Genomic DNA, 22,114 nt, shown 5'->3' with positions numbered 1-22,114 from the left:
ACCAGTCACACAGAGCAGTGGATGGGGATGATAAGCAGTGTTTGGGGAGAAGGGCCAGAGGAGCAGAGACACGCCGGGATCTGTTCCGCTGCTCCGGGGAAGCACCAACGACACCCCAGGCAGGGCTCACAGAGGTACAAGCACCAATCTCTGCTATTCCCAACTTCTGACTCAGCAGCAACACCTCAATAAATAGCTGTGACCACCAAAAGTGCTGCCAAAAAAAGTTTATGGTGTCCTCTGAGGAAAACATGGCCATGTGATGCATTTGTAGGTGTTAACAAGGCATGTTGTAAAACCATCTGCGTGACTTCTTCAAGCTTGCCTTAAAAATACTGATTACTCATAAATTCTTTTGTCATAGAAGGTCTAAAGTTGAACTTAAAAATTAAATCTCAGTGCATATTGCAGCCCATCATGCAGACTACATACAGCAAAGATCTGATCCCACAGAGCCATTGAATTCAGTCTTTCAATGATATTCAAGAAAATCTAGAAATTATTTTGTTAAAAATAGAGTATCAATCTTTCAAAAAGTTAACTTACATCATACAGAAATATAAATCCAACAATGGAGGATGTCAGATAGAATGAAAATCGCCAGCTGCAAAATTGAAATGAAAAAATTGGAACAAACCATTATATTTTGTAAAGATATTGTCTTAAGCCACAATTACTATGGATCATTGTATATCACAGGCAATCTTCACATAAATTTGGACTCAGACTCAGTGTTAAGGATTGCTACAAATTAACTGTATTTGAATTATTAATACTTAAATATTTAAGTTTTGATTCACTGTTAAATTAGGAAATATTCAAGGTTTGATTCACTGTTAAATTAGGAAATTCTTTTACATTATGACAATACAGATATTTTAATTGTCATGATAGCCATAATTTTCCAGCCAGGCTTGAACTGATCAAGAGAATGACCACAAAAAGTGCAATAAATCCCCTGAAAATTAATGTTTGAGAACACAAACCTTTTCCTGGGTTCGTTCACTTCATCTCTCTCAACACCAATTGCTGACAACAGGGGAGCCTTATGAATTATTAGCATCTACTGGGTTAGTTTACATCTTGCTACAAGGTCTTAATTAACCATAACCTCATCTTTGACTAGGTGTGCCAGAATTCAGCCTGATCTAAGCTTTTTGTAGATTAAATGGATATCCAGTAAGGCAGATAAACCTTCCAGCTTTGCACCATCAGCCTGCTAAGTCAGCAAAGTGAAAAAGCTCTTGAGCATCTCAGTGAACTCTGCTGCTGCTTTAGGTGTCAGAGCAGGGTGCTGTGATTTGGAGCAATCGGCTCCCGATGACTCTGGAGCCTGTGTGGGAGGGATTGTCCCTAGGACTGGGTGTGGCTGCAGCCTCAGCTCAAACATTCCCACTCCCACCTCTACAGGTGATGGAAAACTCCTTCCTTTCCACTCTTCCCCTGGGCAGGAACAAGCCTGACCTTTCCCCTAAGCAGCTCTGCAAGTCCAGTAGGAAACAGGGCAGGACTTGGCAGGCCAAGGAAGGTTGTGACACAGGGACAGGCCCTTGGCCCCAGAGCTGCTGAGAACTTCTAGAACAAGAGGTATCCCAGAGGAGAACAGCAAGAAAGTCCCAGACAACCCAAACCACTGAAAAGGAGAAAGCACCACAAGAACACTGTACCAATGGATTGGGAGATGTAGAAAATGAGGTTGGGGTCTTTGGCAAGTTACTGAAGAGCCAAATGAGAGAAGAGGAGGAGAACCTGTGTGGTAAAAGCAGCCCCTACTTTCTGAGCCCCACATCCTCTGGAGATGTGCCAGGAGAAAGAATGAGATTTCAAAGGCTGAGACAGTGTTTTATGAGAAAAACAGCAAACAAAAATGAGGAAGTAGAATGTTGGAGGTGAGATGAAATAAAGTGCCTCACACCTGAAACAGAAGTCAGGACAATAATTATAAAATTGCCACTTGATACACATGTGATAAACAACTGTTTTTCTTCTCAACTTTAACCTATCTTTCCTCAGATGATTTGAAAATAACACTACACAACAAGCACTGCATGAACAGGGAAAGCACAGAGGCACATGGTGGAAATGCCACAAGGAATACCTGGCTCAGAGTTAACCAAGAGATGCTGGAAAACACAACACTGGCATGGGACAGATCTCACACAGCAGCTGCTTCTGCCCTCATGCCTCCCATTCCAAACAAGGTGTGAGTGGCCAGTGGACACGCCAGAATTGATTCTGTGCTGGTTGTAAAGTGCAAGTGGGGTTTTCTGAACCAGATTCAAAGCACAGAGCACCTACAAGACTGTGCCATTAGTACCCAGCCCTATCATATATTATAAATATTGAATGCATTTGGCAATAAACAGCATTTCAGATGAACTCATTCTGTGTGCAAGGCTGCCAGAGCACTGCCTCATTTTGCACTGAGCCCAGTTTCTTTAGGAATTTGGTGAATAAGACCTGAAGTAAAACTCACCTAAATTCATCCAATTTTACTCAAGTGCCTTTTAAACTCTGATCCTGGCCACCAGAGAGAGCACTGAACAAGAGCTGTGCAAGAGGATTTTCTGGTTTAACTTCAGGAATCTTTTCTCTTGAAGTGAATGTAACAAAAAAGAACTTGGTAGGGGAAGTTAAAGGCTGGTAAATCTTACAAGGCAGTGAAGTTTCATGCAAAGGCCTTTCCAAACCCCAGTGTTGCTTAACTAATAGCACTAATAGCATAAGTATGGTTTAGATCTGGCTCATCAGATTTTCCTTGTGATTCAGAAAAAAGATCCTGGAGATTGCAGGCTTTCAAAAAATTTCATAACACTCATAACACTGGCTACTAGAGTGGAATAACTCTGTTCCCCATTTTTTTGCCTAGAGAATTATATTCAATTAAATTCACTGACAAAGAGAAGAGGAAGGTTCACAAAATTGCACAAGAGAAACCTGTTTGCTTCATTCTCACTCAAGCTGCCAAGCAAGTTGGAATTTCAGTCTTTAGCTGTGTGTTACTAGAGACAGGCACACATGGCAGGCAGGTCTTTTAGCAATAGCAGGAAATCTTATTGTCACTTGTGAAACCAAATTAACTGATCCCCAAAACAACAGCAGACATAAACCATGTCAGGAGAGTTTACTCAGCTCAGACTTCAAAGAGACACACCTCTGTCTATCATCTAGATTTATGTCTGACAGGGGACACCACTAAATCATCATCACATTGATTAACACTGGAAATAATCTTGATAAAGTACTCAGCTTTGAGCTCTGTGCTGTACTTTTAACCCTCATTCCTTAAGCTGATCTACAGTTCCAGAGGTTCAATATTATAATCAGGTGAAGTTTTGCAAATGTAATTATGCTAATGAAAAGCCAAATACACAGAGCACTTGAAAGCACTTTACACTGGTACAGTTCATGTCAGCACCCAAAAGGGATGAGCTGTGCCCATTTTTGGGGATTTGCAATTTGTGTGAGATTTTAGATCACACTTAAAGTGTTTAGGTATGAGGAAGTTCTCACACATAAGTGAAAAATCATATGCAGGAGGTTTTGAAACTCCTTACATATTCATTACTGTCACTCAAAGCTGCTCACTGGCCCACTCTCAGCTGGGAGTTTGAGTTCCTGTTTCACACAGTATCCCATGATCGAGCTGTGGCACCTGTCCTTCAGTCTGCATGCCACAATTCCTGCTTTGGAACTGACTTTGGTACACATGACAGCATCCCAAAATGACAGCATGGGTACAAACTTGCACCAGGGTAAGCATTGTTATTCCCCAATGATTACTGGCAGACAGGAAAATATTTTCCTATTCTCCGCATGTTTTCATCTTACACTTTGAACCAGGAGCCTACAAATCTCTTATTCCACAGAGAAGAAAACTGTAAAATATTTTAAGGTTTTTTTTTTTTCCCAGGACAAACAGTTGATCTCAACTTTTAACCATCATTTGGAGAAATGCTACTAAATAATTTCAACTTGTTTGTGCAATCAGAAACCAAAACCCTCATCAGGCAGACCCAGCCTTCTGGGAAGGGGGGACCTCAATGATTTTCTTCCAGAAGAGTACAGCAGTGATAAGCAAAGGCATTGTCTTTCCTTACAAAGCTTCCTGGAATTTCCGGAGCACGGTTGGGATCTCCAGGTTTCGCCGTCTCCTGAACCATTTCTCCACCAAGTGGACAGTGCAGTTGCACTTTTTGGCAAGGCCTTTGATCTCTGACTGCAAGAAATAGAAGAATGTTAACAGCAGATGCACTCTAATGTCACTTCTATTTATTTTGTAGCTCACAGAGCAGCTTCCCACTGTTGCAAGGTCTATATTTAAAAATATTACCAATATTAAATATGCATGGGAGGGTGTTTTTGAGTAATGCTCACAGAAACCTGGATTTTTATTTATGTAAATAATGCAGGCACAAAATGAACAGATTCACAAACTCTTCTATTGTATTTCTGTTCACACCTGAGAGTTTCAGAGATGCTTTTACTGTTAGATGAGAGCTTAGGCTGGAAGGGAAAGTGCCATGATTGAACAGGCATGGACATGGCACCTAATATCTTACCTAATCATAAATATGACATTTGTTTATCTGAGTCCCACAGATTAAAAGTGGCCTGGAATTAAAGTGACCTGAGCTCTATTCTCAAATCCAAAGCAAGTCAATCCTCCTGAGCAAGGTGCAGAGTGCCCCCCTCCAACACCAGAACCACACTGGGGGTGGAGCAGGGCCTAGAACTGCACTTGGCCATGGGGGTGCCAGACCTGGGGCCTCTGCATCCCCTGTGCTCCCAAGGTGGCCAGGCCAGCACGTGCCCAGCACAAGGCAGTGACACTCCAGCATTTTGGGGAGCTCAGTGCCCCACATGCAGCAGCCTGTGGGCTTCCTCCCTCTCCTCCATCCAAGTGCAGAAGCGTGGTCTGACCTCCCAGGGCTGCCTCAGGAGCAAGGAGAGTGTTTGGCTCATCCCTGGGGAAGTTCTTTCCTCCCAAGGGAAGTATGCAAATAGTGGGTGGCAGCAGCTGCCTCCACCGAGGTGAGGCCAGTCCAGGGAGCCTCCTACCCTCAGGGAAACCTCTGGAATGTGAGAAAAGGCACCTGAGCTGCCAGGGAGGGCTGGAGTGCAAATAGCCACTGTGTCCAGCCCACCCTGCAGGCTCCCAGCTCTCCACTTGCCACGCAGGAATAGCAACCCTTGTTTCCATGCAGCAGAGCCCAGGTGCCCTCAGCTGCCAGCCAGCCTTTCCCAGGCACTGCTCCCCAAGCTGGGCACCTAAAGGAGGCAGCTTAAATCCTTCCCATGCTCTGAGGAGTCTAAAAATGCTGTGCTTCCTTTCAGAAATCAAATGTCCAGCTGTACTCAAGCAGAAGGAAGGAAGGAATCTGAGATTGGGATACTTGCCCAGAGAGAGAAGAGCTCGTGCGTGAACACCCATGCACATTTATTCCTGATGTTATCAGGCAAAAGACACACTAAGAGAACAGCAGAGTTAGGGATAGAATGCCAAGTTCCACTATCAATAATTATCAAAATCCCTCATTACTAGAAAGCACATATTATTTTCAAAACCAGTGTAGGAAAACTGCAATTGTTTGGGAACTGTAGTCAGGTAAGGGAACTTCTTGAGGCAGCACTCACAGCAAAGTACCTGCCTCCCATAAAAAAATCAATGGCCTCATTTTTGGAGGTGCCAAGCATTGGCTAGTCTTTTTTCCTTGTTCAATTTTAAAAACAAACAGCATGGTAATAGAAGGATTGCTTTTCTTTCTCACATAAGCCAGGATTAAGTATGCAGTAACAGAACGGATCAAAAGACTTCGACTCCAGCATTCCTGCAGTAAATACAATCCTGCTTTCCAACAACAGACATCAGCTGAAGCTTTCTCCAGACAGAATGAGTTAAAGAAGGAACACTAATCTTCCTGGAAATATTGTTAACAATCTAACCTAGAACAGCATGCCAGAAAATTAAACATCTTAAATGTATTTTCTGTTTCGGATGCCATATACCCTTGTCAGCAGAACAGCAACAAAAACCCAAATAAATTAAGTCATCTGTCAATCAGCTGGAACTCATCCCATGAAGTCATTGCTGAGAGCTGATTGAAACAGTAAGAGTGGGATTTTCCCAAAGTAAAACAAGTTTGGAAGAATGAGAATCCTTACTTGGGATGGTTGTCTTGAGCACTCCCGGAAATAACTCTCTAACACAGGATTAGGCTGTGGCTTCACACGTCTTACGTTCTTTATACCCAAGGCTTTTGCTAAAGGTATAGCAACATATCTGAAAAGACACAGCATGAAAAGCTTCAGAAATACAACACAGTTACAAGACCTTGGCTGTTCTCATGCCAGGATACGAAGAAAACAAATCGGATGCAATTTAACCTGCCATAGAATGCGCCAGTGCACTGAGGAAAAGGGATCTCCCTCCAGCTAATCCCAAGAGGGAATCACAATTTATCAGCTGTTATACAATAAAGACCCAAGGAATGCAGTTTGTGGCCATGAAATTCTGTGAAATTCAAGGAAACATCCTGACTTTCGTGGCCATCAGAGGGGTGTTGGGGTTGAGTGAAGGGAGACCAGATGCTCTCTCCATGTGAGCTCAGGGACTGCTGCTGGGCAAGGTCCTCCCAGTGGCAAAGTCACTTGGCACCTTCTTCACTGGGCCACCCCCACAGATCAACGCTGGGACCAGCCTGTGGCACACAGCCATTCCCTGATGGATTCCCTTTCCCTTCCCTTTTCCACCCCAAATCGCTGCAGAGTGCTCCAAAGGTTTCTCCTTCCTGCTTGGGCAGGGTGTTCAGGAACAGCCCCTCTCTCCTGCTGTATCAGCCATGGATTCCTCATTGCTCAGAGCAGTGGTCAGCTTTCCCCAAACTCACTGCAGCCAGATGTGTGGGCTAATTACCCTCAGCACTGCAGTGAGACACACTGGGAATGGTTATGAACATATGATCCAAATTACTTTTGATTTCCAGCATGAATGATCTTATCTGCTTCTGGTTTAAGTCTGTCCAACTTATGACATTCCAAATTTCCTCATTCTGTCCTGAAATAATTACAAAAACCTACTAAACACATCTTTTAGAGGAAAAAGAAAAGACAGTAAAGCAAAAAAAGTACAAATAAACAAGTCAAAACACTGCAAATCTTAACATGATTGTAGCTTTCTTCTGTGGAGCCAACCTCTGCCTGTCCCCTAAGATTCCAGCTGCAGAAGCAATTCATTTTTTGGTGCCAAAGTGAGGGGGGAAAAAAGCAATGAGCTTTACTAGATCTGCATAAAATGTTCACATGAAGCTTTGAGATCCCTCCAGTCTGCTTAGCTTGGCCAAAGAGAGACACCTGGGGTCTATCAACCTCTCATGAATATTCTGGTGCAGGACCAAATGAGAGGTTTGGTTGTGAGGACAAATCTCTCTATCCTTCCACTGAAAGAGAAAAAGGAAACCCAAAAGGTTTAGAACGGAAAGGAGATCAACAGAAGTACCCAAATGCTGTTCTAGAAAAGCTGGACAGAAATATTTCCCTTCTGGATTGGACCACAGCCACACATACTTAATAATGAAAATATTTTCCCACTTTTCACCTGCTGTGTTATCTGTACTAGATCATCCTAGTAAACCACCAACTAATTCTCCTCTATAAAACATAACATTGATCTAGAGATATCCCATTTTCAGCATTACTGAGGATTTCCATGCATTGCATTTCAGTTTCTCACCTTTCACTGAAGAAGCGGATGATCAGCAGCACAAAGGCGTACGGGATCGTGGCGTACAGCTGGTGTGGCTTGGGAAACACCAGCCCCTCACGGTCCACAAAATCTGCCCATGTGCAGTTGATGGGCATCCAGATGTTCTCCCACCAGAACCAGCTGTTGAGTGTCTTTAGGATGTATGCCATGCTGAGTAAATAAAGACAGAATTTCATTTATTCCTCACGTGTTAATGAGGAAATGCATGAAAAAACCCATACTGAGCCTTTTTGTGTTAAGTCAGTAAATCAGTGTTCTCAGGGGGAAAAAAAACCATACAGGAATTTAAAACCCTCTTGGTTTAGAGCAAAGAGATAGGATTATAACCCAGCAGAAGATAAAATAATAAAGGCAAATTTTGATCTGCTATAAAGCAATTCAGGGCCTTTGTAATCTGCCCAGGGAGGTACCTGCTGCCTCCTTCCAGTCACTCACACTGCCCTGCTTAGCACCTGGTGTAATCTCCTGCAACACTCATGTATTATCTAGCATATTCATACTAATGAGAAGTGATCTTCCTGAGGCTGCCTTTATAAATGAAGTATAAGTGGGAGGAAGAGTGGAAAAGAGATGAGAAGTCCAGGGAGTGCCTCAATTCCATAGTAATGAGGACATTGCACTGATGAATTACTGCTGTCTAATATGCTAATGGAAATATACCCTGAATTTGCAAACACCTGTGCACAGGAAAAAGTGGGGGAAAAAAAATTACAGGCATAGCAAACTTCCTCTGGGAATTGTGGGAAATTATATGATTTAACTGTGACCAAAACCTAGATCAGGAACAAATGTCTAAAATCAGTTCTGGAAGGAAAAAAAAAATCACTTTGAATTAAAGTATTTCATTCTTGTAAAAGTCTCCTTCTTAACTTCTGCAGTCTACATATTATATTTAGAAATTGCTGTTCTCTCTTATTTATTTGTAAGGACCTCACAGTACAAACATGTTATATGTCCTATAAAAATATCCTAACATTGAAGAAAAATAGAAGTTACTATAATATTTTCCATAAGGCTGAAACACAATTTTTCCATGATTTCGAGGAATAGTAAACTTGAATTACTTTCACCATGTTAAATTTTTCTGTAAACCAGGAAAAACATGAGGAAATAACTGATTTCATTGAAACATAGCCTTGATGAGGAAAGAGTTGAGCTGGGAGGATGATTTCAACCAAATCTTTATCTCATCAGATCATCTCCCAGCAATATCTCTGTACAGGATCAAGAGTTAAGGTCAAACCATGCCAAGGTCAGGCATGGTTTCATGGTTTCAGCCCTTTCCATGTTCTTCCAGGGAACACAGGGTTTTAGCTGTGCCTGCAGCAGGCTCAGGACACCATGCCTAGAGCATCCCAGGCCTGGACACAGCTTTAATTAACACTGGAGCCCACGTTAATTAACGGCCAAACAACCATTGCTGGTCCACACTGGGCTGTTTCCACTAAGCTTGGAGCAGGTTTGTGGAGCAGTGACCTGCACCCATCAAACAGAGCTGGTTAACAGCACTGCAGATCCATGGACTGGCCAAGCACAGTAGTCAGAATTGAACTATTAATAACCCAGTCATTTAATCTTTTTAAATGCAGGAAGGGGACAGTAAAAACCTCCTGAATGAATCGTGTGTGTGTATAAGCAAATGCAAAAATTAAGGAGGGAGAAATCACAATTGTTCCTGAGAGACTTTATATGCCAAGCTCCAGCCTAGAGCAATGTTTTACTGCTGAATTATAAACTCCTGGAAGTGGGGATTTATGCTGGGGCTGCTAACAGACCCTAAACAGCAGCTTGCAGGCGCCACCCTAATGAAGCAGGGCTTTGAAACATGACATTTTGGGTCAGACAGAAAGGCTTGCAGACAATAGAAGACCAAGGGAAAGCCTTGTTACACAGTTCTACTCCCTAATATATCTATATTCTTTAGCTAGACTGTGCACTGCAAGCTATCCCAAACTGTAATAAAAAGAGGCCAGTCTGTTATGGCACAGTGGAAGGAGCACTCACAGTTGCCTTGTAGTGAGATGGGCTGGGACTGAACGTGCACCCAAAGCATTTAAACCTTAGAAAAGCCCAGTAGTGCATATTTTCTTATTGGATTCCTGGGATCTCACTAATTAATGGTTTTCTTCCACACATGGATGCCTCACCATATGATTACCTATTAAACTAGTTAATATAGCACTATTAAACTAAGCTCATAAGTACATGCCTAATCTTAAAATATAAGGGAATTCTGGGATTTGAGGTCTGATGCAGAGTTCACATATTTCAGGGGAAATCTTTCCTCCCAATCACTAAACAGATTCATCAAAAGGTGGATTCTCTGGAACTCTTCCTTCTGTAATCCCTTCATTTGTACCAGGACTGGCCCCTGGGGGTTAGACCATCCCTGAGGAACACTGCCCAAGTGATCCTGACAAAACCAATGATGAGATTCCAAATCTGTCTGCAGCCTGCTCTTAAGCTTCATTACCCTTAAACTGGATGTTTTCACTGCAGCAAATCAGGCCATTCCCTGGGAAACCTTGAAGGTTTCCACCTTCATAACAGCAGCAGTGAAATAGTTGAGCTGCTTTCCTGCCTCCCTCCAGCCCTCATCACCAGGTTCCTGGAGCACCTGGGAGGTGAGGAATTCCTTACAAACACTGACCTGAGCAGGAGCAAGGGGACAGTTGTGGCCAGCCCTAGTGCTGGGATCAGGCTGGAGATGATGAATTTCAGAAGTAGATGTTTTTTTTACTTGCACAAACTGTCACAAGGTCTCTCCCCTGCAAACGCTGCTTTCAAAGAATGGGCAGCAGATGCAAAGGTCAAGCTTGGCCTGATTTGGGACCAGCTCTAACTAAAAACTTAAAATCCTACCCAGCCTATACCTCCTATTGCTGAGTGCTGAGCTCAGAGCTTCTCCTCACAGCCTGTGGCAGCAGCAAGTAAGCAGGAGTGAGAAATGCAGCAGTGAGTGACTCATTCTGCCCAGCCTAGGGTGAAAAACCTCAGCCTCTTCCCAGATCCCTGGCCACAGACCAGCACTGCCAGGAGCATTTGCACTGAAAACACTGGAATCCTTGCTCTGGAAGGGGCTAAAAGTCAGTCAAAAGTAAAGATATTTTAAAAAACTCCAGTTCCTCTGCATTGCAGGGATTAAATACTCCCAGTAAAGAAATGAAATCACCTCCCTGTTATAGAAGGATCACCTCTGTAGCTTAATCTAGTTTTAATGGGCTAGTGCAAAACAGGAAAATCAGGAATGATTACTTCAGGAACTGCATCCTTTATAATTAAAGGAAAGCCCACACAGTTGGCAAGTACCAATGTGAAGTTTCTTTCAAAGTGTTGTTTCTTGGATCCTGGATATATTCAATAAAAAAAGCCCTCATATTTTTAATGATATTAAAAAAAAAGAAAAAGAAAGGGGCAAACTGGGGTTGACAGAAGCTGTGTGGCTGCATTTTGCAAAACAAATTCAGGAGCTGCTTTGAAGTGGAATTTCTGGCTGCCTCAGTCTGAGGAATTAATAAAAAGAAACTGAGCCAAAGCTTTGATTGTATTGTCTGTACAAAAGCTCTTGCTTGAAAACTGCATTTCCAAAGCTAGGACTAAGAGAAGGAGATATGCAGGTTTGCAGGATGTATTAGGAGGATTTCCTATCCTTATTTACTGAATAAATTACAAAACCCCATGGATCAACAACACAAACATGCAAGTGAATGTGACCTTAATTCTCCTAAGCATCCCCTTAGTCTCCTCAGTGAGGCTCCAGAGGTGCAACAGGGAAAGACTGAAATCAGCAAAAAGCAAGAAGAACATAATTCTTCTATTCCCCTGCAAAGCTGGTGCAGTGACTGCTGGGAAAAATCAAGCCTCAGATATCAAAACAGATAGCAAAGCTGTTTCCAGGCTGTTCATCCTCAACATGAAATAAAAGTGGTTTAAAAGAGCAAATAAAGATCAGACCCACTATATCACAGGCTTTGGTTTTGCTTAAGACTCAGCAATATTTCCAGGAGTTAACACCCAAGTTTCAGCTGCAGATCTGTGTTCTACTACAAACAGACTGTTTGTTTTTTTTTCTTTTTGGCAATGTGTGAAGAATCCCAACTGCATCTCCCACCATGAAACAGCTGAACAGAGATGGGTCCTGCACACTGACCTGTGCTTTGTGGAGGAAGGAACTGAAGGCAGGATGTTGGATTGATGCTGCCACCTCTTTGCATCCTGTCTTACCTTGTTTGTGCCAGTGGGAAAACAAGATTACAGCTGAATTCTGCACAGCCTGAGGCAGGGGTGGCTGACACCTCTCCCAGCCCACACAGCAGCAGGGCCAGCACAGAATAAAGGAGCTGCTGGACTCAGTTTCTTACAATGAAACCCCAAAATAGTGAATTCAAACAGCTGAATTAAGATTGTTGTGAGACGTTTAACTTCACATTTACTCCCTGGTTTGTACAAATCCCAACTGTAAACACTTTAAGTGCCTCATTACAGGGCAATTGCAGCATTTTACTTTTTACTGTTCTTTCACACTACCTTGTAACTTGGGTACTATATTGAGCAGGCAAAAATAGCACTTTGAATAAATCTCAATTAAGGTGGCAAGTGAGTTTTTATTTTTCCCTGTTCTCTAGGAGGAAAACAAAACCACAAAAAAAGTGAACCGGACTTTGAAGTAATTCATTTTCTAGGTCAAAGTCACCATATTCTCTCTCTACTTGAAGGTAAATAATTTTTGAGCAGCAAAAATGGTTTTAGGTGAGGAAAGTGAAATACAGTTCTCTCACTGTACAGTTACAGTGCAAACTATGCCCACTTTTAAGCTTTAAAAGTCCATAACATGAACAGAGTGGAATAAAGAGCTCTGAAATAACTCAAGTAACTGCAATAATTTTGAGATAAAAAGTAGTTGCTGGAAAACAACCAAACCCTATTCAAACTAGAGGTTCTTAATAGATGATTAATTCACAAAAAGTTTGAACAAACCTAAAGGAACAACTCTTGTTGGTTTGAGAACTTAGTAACACTTATCAGAATGTAAAGAAAGATCTTTTAAATTATGAGACTTTTCTTCAAGTTTTTACTATTGATGAAAGATGCAAAAAGTTTGGGGTTTTTTCTTTTTTTGCAGCTTACCAAAGCTTTGTTTGAAATACCAACTTGAAGTCTAACTTAAAATGCTAAGTTACTTAAAGGGGATTTTCTTAGAGTTGTGTCACTTATTTAAGGTGAGAGTTAGGGGCAGAGAAGAATTGAGCAGCACAGGGGACACAGAGGTCAGGACAAGAAGTGGGATCACAGAGCATGTGGAGGCAGCAGAATAGAGAGAATCAGAGAGGAGACCTGAGGGTGGAGATGTTCTTGGCTTTTTCACCCACAGTGAATGACTCAAGGTTTTAAATTAGCCCTTGGAAGGCAGGGAAGGGACAGGATTGGTGCATTTGCACTCTGGAGAACTCTGTTTGCCAGAGAACCTTCAGCCATGGTGTGCACCAGGGGCTCCCACTTGGCCATCCATTGATCTCCACAGCACCTGAGGCAGCAGCTGAGCCAAGGCTGCTGTGCATCCCCGTTCCTGGGGTTCCCAGCTCCCCCTGGTTATCCCTCCTGGGCAGTTCATCCTGCCCAGACATTCCCCACCCACCGAGACACCTGGAGGAGGAGCCAGAACCAAACTGGTCTTTCATTATTTCAGCCACTTTGCCATCCTTCTCGTGTCCTAACAAATGCAAGGGAAATTTTCAGCTACAGCACAGCCTCTTCATCAGCTGTGGCAGCCAGCTGAAGGGCTGAGCTAGGAAGGTAGTGAAAAATAGAGATACATTGCAACAATGTGATTGGGGTTCTTGCATCTGAATGTTGTGGTATTACTATGAAATAACCCACTCTGGCAGCTTGTTTAGGTGTGTTATTTATAGCACAAGCTTCTTCAGAGCTTCAAAAGATAAGTCTTGTAAAAAAAACCACCAAACATCTGTTAAAATGAATTTCTTAAAGGACTTTTTTTTCTTAGCATTTTACATAAAAATTTAGAAGTAGTCTTTTCAAGCTACTCAGATTCAAGGGGTTTTTTTCTCTTATATAATCACATTGATATCATTAGTTCACATTTATTCCTGTGAAGAAAATTTCCCAGTTCAGAAAGTGCTGTTACAAGCACTTAACAGGATAATGGTACAAGAAGTAGAAAGGAAAGTTACTACTGTAACCTGTATTGCCTTTTTTCTTTTTTTCCTTCAACAGGAAGCAGTTCTCATAGGTTGGAATACTTAGTAGCAAAATATAAAATCTCATTAATGTCATTCCATTCTTTCTCTGAAGACTACTCATGGGAGTTACTCTACTCTGCCCTTATGAAACAATGTTAGAGACCAGCACATGCTGACAATTCAGAACACAGGGTGATGTGAGGAGAGGGGGGAAAAAACCCAACAGAATGTACCAGGCCAGGAAAAAAGGGCAGAAAAAGGAACTCTTACCTTTCTGATGTTGCAGTCAAAAAGACCATAAGCACATTAGCAGGGAAGAGGCATTACACTCACTACTCTGACCGAGGTAAACACGCCCTATCTCCAGAACCCTTTCAAATTCTTCTGAGACCCACCCAGCAAAGCTGCACTTCAAGATTTCTGACTGAAGGCAATCCTGATGTCATCCACATCACCCCGTGAAACTCGGCAGCAGCAGCAGTGCCACTGCCTTTCCTGCTCCTTTCAACACAGCAGATGAAGAAATGTTTGAAGTCACGTGGCTTCTGTTGCATGGTGAGAATTTGTCTGGCCGTAAATTGCTCCACACACACACGGGAGGATGCTGAGCCTGCTGAGGGTGCAGAAAAGGGAGCACCAAAAACATCACTTCACTCTGACAGGTTTTGAAAAAAGTTTGAGAAAGGTTTCTACTCCTATTGAGCACTCTCAGCAGTACTTTCAGCCTCAATCAACTGAATGGTCTACAACAAGTGTTCCAGTTCCCCAGAAGATCAAAAATGGAATTTCTGAAATTCCTAAAGCAGAAGAAAGCACACACTGAGCGTGTGTTTGGTTAGAGATACCATAGAAACATGGCAGTTCCACTTAACCTGATTGTTTAATTTCTTTTCTAATTCCATGACTAAGGAATCAAGCTGAAAGTCATTGCTCAGCAGCCCTCCCCAGTTTCAAATAACTGACTTCAGAAGTGTTGGTATTACTTTGCATTCTGGTGGACACATTAATGTGGGGAAGAGAACCTCACAGAGAAGCCAGGAGCAAAGAACCTTTTATTAGTCTTTTCTTCCTGCTTGCAGGAAAGAGCAGCCCAGGAAATGGGACCAGACTTGTCAGAGTTGAGCCAAAGCTCCATCTCAGCCAGCAATGTCAGATGGAAGGCAGGAGCAGATGGCTGTGGGAGAGCACAAGAATGGAAGAAACACAGAATAGTAACTGGTAAGGACCCCCAGCCATCAGTGCTTTGGGGCTCCAGGAGTTCTCAAACCACAGAAGGCATCTATGGGAATAACAGTGGAGAGGTTCCCTCCTGCAGGCCTTCCTTCCCACAACTCCTTGGAGCATACTGAAACCTCCATCTGAATCTATAAGCCTGCCATGAAAGAAGATGTGACCCAGGCAATATTTGGAACCTCTTCATTTATTTCCTCTTCTGAGAAAAACATGGGATTCTTCATAAAGAGTTCTTTAATTTCAGGTATTCTATCTTGCAGCTATTACAAGTCTTTGGTCCTTCCATGAAACTGGGAGCAGTATTCAATAACCTGATGCACCAGAGAACATTAAACATGAAAGGGTATTTCAGAAAAGATTATGGCTTGGCTGCTGCTTTAAATGATCTCCAAATTTTCCCACATCTGAATGAACCACTGCTGTGAACCAAGCAGAATATTTAGGAGCTCTCTGCCAATTGGGAAAGCCTAGAGCAAGCTGATTCATACACCACGTGCCCAATGCTGGGCCAGGAATGGAAGAGGTAATTGGCACCAACATCTTATGCTTAAAACCACAGTTCCTTCACTATTACAATAAACTGCAAAAAGAAGGAGTTTGGTTGACTGGAGCAAACATAGGAGTGCTACAAAAATAAAAAAGGAATACATGTTTTTACACCCTTTTTGAGCAGCATTTGTTAGGCTGGCACCACCTATATAGGATACTATTACAAGATGAAAGATATTCTGTGGTAAGTAACAAGCTAATCGTACCCCCTTGATTAAAGTGCCCACTGACCTTACAATTATCTCTGCACCTCCATAGTGCCTATCCTGCAGGAGTCTTGAATTTGAATGCTGAAAAAAAAAAATAAAATCAAACCAAAAAATACCTTAGTCTGCACATCTGACTGAGAAAATAAAAATTAGAAGTGCTACTATTCCTTACTTGCAGCACAATATCTACTCATTCATTGGACATTTTAATATAACTCAATATTCCTGGATAATGGAGACCTCTATTTGATGCAATTATTTTACATGTCACTGGGAACTATATATAAATTCTCAGTAAAAAAAAATATTACAACAAAGTAAGAAAAATTCACTTCTTTCAGAAAATGTCACAAAATATCCCTCTTTCTTTTCCAGCCAGCTGAATTCATGTAATAAATTACAGTGAATACACACAGTGGGTGTGAGCTTTCAGCTGAGGTTCCAAGCAGTTACATAAGAGAGTTTATAGTATTAGTAAAATTTCTCACTAGAGAAAGCCCTCCTGGCAAATCTTTGAGACTGTATGAAATCTTAAGCTTCTAGAATCAGAAGTATCTGTGGTGGTACCTGCAGAGGGAGAAGAAACATCAAAACAATCCCAAAAACACACAAGGGTTTCTTTTGTTTCCCTTAATATAAAAAAAAAAAAAAAAAATTAAATCCTGGAATTAATGTGGGGAGCCAAAAAGAAATGTTTTAGATATACGGTCTGGTAGTACCCAACCATTTTTGCTAACTGATTACCTCAATGGTGTGTTCAACAAATCTCAGACACATGTATACATGGAGGAAAAGTAAGAACCAATTTGACCTAATAATCATTTGCATTCTGAACTCTCTCTTCACCACCAGTGAAACCCATCTCCTTGCCATCAGGAATTCCTTCAAGATTAAAGTAAAAAACCTTGACATTCCTGTACTTTCTGTGTCTCAAGAATCAACAAAAGCCTGAAAATTAATCATTCCAAGTCATGTGTCACAATATCATAATTCAAAACCTTGCAGTCTGTATTTAAAAGCCAAGAACCTTCTTTTCACAGGAATTCACACCTTCTAATATGCCAGCCTTCCTTTACACAAAAGGAATGAAAAAGTCTCAAAAATCTCTCAGAAAGCTTTTTCCTCAAGATGTTTCTTCCTAGTATGACCTGATTCATAATCCAGATCCTTACAGGGAAAGGTTTGCTAAGGAGAGGCTCGTTACTAATTAATTAGTAATGCCATCTGTCATAAATAAAGACTAGATACCTGATGCTGAATGCAGCAACCATGAAGGCAATAGATATTTATCATCCACAAATGCCATTGCAGGAGCAAATGAGGAAAATCTGAGGAACACACAGGTTGAAATCTTCAAATCAATTAAATTTTTGAAATTATTGTTTCAGAGCTTGATGAATTTTAACCAAAAAAGAAAATTCATTACTTTGAGAATCTGGGCTTTAGCAATAAGGAGGAAGATGACTTGGATGAAGTGGGTGAAGAGAGGATGTCAGGAGCAACAGTGGAAGGATAAAGTCAGTGCAGGGAAGGAACTCACTCTACTGCTGACCCACTCTGCCATGGGCTTTGGATATGCCTCAGGAAAAAAGGCTCCAGAAAAAGACCTTACCTGGGGACTGCCTTCCAACCAACTTCTCTCACACACTCAACCACCAAGGCCAGGAACACCACAATTATGATCCCTTACAACCCCTTGGCTGTACTCCATTTAAATACTGAACACACCCTGTATCAATAAGCCTCCTGGACAGGAATTAAGAATCCTCTCCTATGCAGGGGCACAGGGATGTGATTTGCTGAACAGTTCATCTGCTCACAGTTTGGTTGTGACATTCTTTATGCAAAATCCTAATTGTTTTGTCTTTAAATTATCTTGGTGAGAAGGCTTTTCTTCTTTCCCTTGATTTAGCATCAACTTGTCCATACTTGTCCAAGTCCCTTTTCTGTTAACCAGAAACACCAGAAAAGTCAAATAAAACTGCTTATCTAGATAAGGAACTGCCACCAAGTTTGTTCCAGTACATTTGCAAAGGCAAAAGTCACGTTTTCCTCTCCACCTACAGCACTGCCAATTCACCCAAATAACCCTCCTGTGCTGCCACTATCTGAAAATCTAGGAGAAAAATTCACTCACTCTTCTGGCTGCAGCAATAAGAGATTTAACAATTAATCAAATCAACTCAGAGTTTCCTAATCCATTTCCAACAACATAGGATTCAAAAAAGAATGAATCCTTGGAGCTGGAAGCACTGGTTAAACAACAGTATGAAAATAAACCTCAACAATTTGTAACACTTGCACTTAAGACAATGCTGCAAACATTGTTTGATTACGTTGCTGGGAGACTCCTGGAGCATCAGTCTTTATCCACCCACAGAAAACATAAAATATGAGCATTTGCTTGGTGAAACAAAGACAATTCCTTTGATGCTTCACACTCAGCAATTCCCACTTATGCATCAGCTCTAAGTGACAATTACAGAAAATAGTGGCATCACACTGGTCAGTGATTTTAGCTGAGGTGAAGAAACCCTCCTTTAGAAGAACCAATGCTCTGTTGAAGGTGACCAAGTACTGGATTCTCCCTTGAGGAGGTAAATAACATTTTAAAAAATTTGGTTGAGTTTGGTATTTGCTGCTTAATGAGCCTTTGCCTAACTTTCACAGTATCTGTAATGGTATCAGCAGAAAGGCATGAATTTCTTGAAGAATATAAATATTATCAAGGAAGCCAAGTACTAGAGGTAGATGTCCAGAAAGCATTAATTTCTGTTTCAGTTATGAAAGAACCATGAAAGATCTGTAGTGACAAAGTTACTCCAAGATCTGACAAACCCTGGCAGGTGAAACTTGAAGATAAAGCTTTTTCCTTTCCAGAAAGGAAAGAAATATGGACATAGGATTTTGTCATTTGTCTTTTTTACTTAATCAATAAACATTCCCTTGCAAAATAGACTTCAAATTATTATTCATGTATTAATACATGTCTATTACTTCCTCCAAATGCTAAGGGCATTTGGAACATCTTTGAAGCTCCACAAAAAATATTAATTTTTAACTCTCAAAAACTAGGATGAGGTGGGGTAGATACTTGGACAACTCCAATTAGCAGCTACAATTCCTGACAATTTCAGAATATGGGCCTGCAAACCTTCCCTACAAACTTTAGGGAAGCCAACATTCAGCAGTGCTCACTTTCAAGGTTGTGTGTGCTATTTTTTCAACAATTCACTTTTTTTTCCCCAATCTCTCCCCAAATGGACACTGCTGACAGGGAAAACTCATGTTTTGCAGTACAGGGATAGTAGGAATCAGAAATAACTAAGGATATTGTAACCCTCCATGGAAATTTCTACCATAAAATATATTTTGTTCCTTCCATTCGCGATGTAAGCCAGCACCAAGCCAGCTGGTGCATTTAAGGGCATCTGTGTCAGTTATCAACAATAAACTCATTTACACAACAGTTAAGAAGATAATGACTTAGAAAAGCTTAAATCCCTGAGATGTTTCTCAATGAAGTCCAGGCCCATGCCTGCTGTGGGAGCAGGGACAGTAAAAGACTGCTGCCATCCATTCTGACACACTACTGGCTTCCAACAGGGTTTCAGAGTGAACCAGGCAGCCCAGAAGGGTTGAACACAATACAGCAAGAATTTACAAACTCATTAGGATAACTCTGAGGGAAACACACTGCAGGTACATTGTTATGACCACAATATATTCACTCCTACTGACACTGTGATAAATCTCTGATACTGACTTCAGAAACCATCCCAGACTGACTCTGGAAGAAGTACAAACAAAGCTTATCCTACAGTGATAAACCAGGGAACAACCAAGGCTCCCTATTCCCAGCTTCACAAGGGTACTGCAGCTATAGAGGTTCCCAAGGTTGGTTTTTATTCTGGTACTACAGGATTAAAACCTGTACTACGAGTCTTAAAAGCAGAAAACCTTAAAAGCTATGGAAAGCAGCCATAAAAATATTGGAGAAAATCCAGTTTGAAGAATCACAATTGTGGAACCACCTGGATTCAGTTGTAGCTGCAATCAAGCTCTACAAATATTCAGTTTAAAAGTTAAAAAATGTTATTTTTAAAAAGCACATCCTGTAAACAACTTCTAGTGTTAACTGCTTACCTCATTAAAGCTTAACTTATTCTATTGAAGTTGAAGGTAAACTCCACCAAACAACTGCATTAATGGCAAACTGTGAATGTTTCAGGAGGGGTCCTCAGGTAGAAACTGTGTCCACACAGGTCACCTGATTGTTCTGTGTCTTGCTTTGAAATAATACCAGAAAAGTTGACAGCTATCAATACCCAAAGGTAAAGTACATTGATCTCCTGGTAATCACTGACCCAATTCTCAAGTTCTAACTTCACACTGGTAACAGGTTCTGCAGCTGAATTAATTTGTTCTAAGACATGAAATAACAGCTGTGCCTAAAAACTTTATATTATTGAAAAAACCCTAACAAAACCTAACCAAGCCACTTTCTACACTCACCAGTTGATTAAAAAACAAACCCTTTAGCAAGGTGCTTTTTTTGTGGTTGGTTTTCTCAATACAGCCAAAGAAGTCCAATCCACCTTCATGGTTCACCCTTAATTTGTGTGCAAAAAAAATCTTGACTCATCAATTTAACTCCATCTAAGGTCATAAATGGTAAAATATCAACACATTAAGGTATCTACTTGTCAGATACAAACTGTGTTTACCCACTCTTGCAACTAAAACATTCTAAGAACTAGAAAAATGGCTTTCTGAGAAGGGAAACCTAACTTCTAATACTTCTAATAACCAGGTGGGCATACAACCAGCCTCAAGCCTGTAAGAACTGAATACAATTAGACTGCAATTGTATTTGCTGTATTTAAAAAATCAGGTTATGGACACCTACATTTCTTGCTACATTCTACACTCTGTTCTGAGATGTCTAAACTCTTGATAAAAGCTTATATAGTTGCTGCAATCACTGACAAATAAGCCTAGGACTTATCCAAAATTATCACTCTACCTTTCCCACTCAGCTTATCATATCAGTGTCAGAGATATTGCTGCAATTTAGATACTTCCAACTGGCAAAGTGTAGATCAAGAAATGCTGAACAATCTTTTACACTGAATCTTATGCTGAGTGTAAACAATGGAATTACTCAATTAAAATAAACTAGTCAGCAAGGTCTAGATTAGAAAAGGAGTGAGGATAGTGGAAAGGATTTCACTGAAATATAAGCACCTACCTACTTTGAAAATTGTGAACTTGAGAAACTCTTGCTCAACCACCTTGCCCATGGCACTTCCTATATTTGAACTGAAAAGTTCCCAAATTGTCTGGAGCTGCAGCTCTGAACACGCCCAGAGGGATTTTAGTCCTGACAGAAATGAGCAACTCAGCAGCTACAGCACAACTGGGCTCAAACAAAGAGAAGCCAGGCACGTTGCTGCCCTGGACAACTCCAGGGTTAGTTCTTAACTACAGCAACTGCAGGCATGAATGGAAGGGTTTCCATTCCTGGACATTCCCACCCACCCCTCTGCACAACAGCTGTCTTGATCTCAGGAGGAAACCATGGTACGGCAAACACCCAGAATATTCAGATCCCCTTCATGCCAGTGAAGAGGATCACTCCTTCCTACCTAAAATACTGCTATCATCCTGAAGGGGTAAGACTGAGGTCCAAACCTCCCTGTCTGTGAACTCATACCATTCCAGGGGCACCGGAGAGCACTGGAACTGCCATCTAAAGGATCCCATAACCTGCATCCAGTTTTCTTCCCCTCCCAGTTGCATTGATTCCCCACTTCAGGGCTAAAGACTAATCTAGAAGATGGCCACGGAGATTTGAAGGTCAGCAACCTGCTTCAGAGACTGCTCATCTCAGTTCAATATCTATTTTAATTTAACACTAAATTTCTATTCTAAAGGGAAAAGAGCACTTACTTGTTCTCAGTCAGAATAGAGCACTTACCTTCAAGAGCAGATCCTAACAGAAAAGCTGCTTCCCACAGTTCTGAAGAGGTCTGAGGTTTTCCCAGGACTCCTGTTGTCAGTACTTTCCCAGTGCCTAACCCTTGGCAGATCATTACAAGCTGCAGGTTAAATGAAGCAGCATCAGGTGCTTTCCTGCTAAGTGCAGCTGCCTTGGA

At 41.4% G+C, this 22,114-nt stretch overlaps 1 protein-coding gene across 6 annotated transcripts in view; it reads right to left on the bottom strand.

Moving 5' to 3' along the window:
- Positions 1-22,085, bottom strand: part of CERS3 (ceramide synthase 3) — a 42,903-nt gene extending 20,818 nt beyond the window's left edge. Inside the window, exons 1-6 of one of the 6 annotated variants that reach the window (XM_018913967.3) lie at positions 21,937-22,085; positions 15,979-16,037; positions 7,733-7,915; positions 6,166-6,283; positions 4,101-4,219; positions 547-604 (exon numbers count right to left, since the gene is read on the bottom strand). In XM_018913967.3, the coding sequence (XP_018769512.1) occupies positions 547-604; positions 4,101-4,219; positions 6,166-6,283; positions 7,733-7,914 (477 nt within the window). In that variant the 5' untranslated portion in view covers position 7,915; positions 15,979-16,037; positions 21,937-22,085. Of the gene's footprint in view, positions 1-546; positions 605-4,100; positions 4,220-6,165; positions 6,284-7,732; positions 7,916-8,175; positions 8,244-14,235; positions 14,506-15,978; positions 16,038-21,936 lie in introns of those variants that run through there. The other 5 variants (XM_018913966.3, XM_018913971.3, XM_050978435.1 and 2 more) reach the window with 5 other exon arrangements.
- Positions 22,086-22,114: the final 29 nt, after the last annotated feature.

Source organism: Serinus canaria, chromosome 10 (genome assembly GCF_022539315.1).
Source record: "Serinus canaria isolate serCan28SL12 chromosome 10, serCan2020, whole genome shotgun sequence".
NCBI lineage: Eukaryota > Metazoa > Chordata > Aves > Passeriformes > Fringillidae > Serinus > Serinus canaria.
The sequence above is the reverse complement of the archived record's forward strand: the minus strand, read 5'-3'. Positions and strand labels throughout refer to the sequence as shown.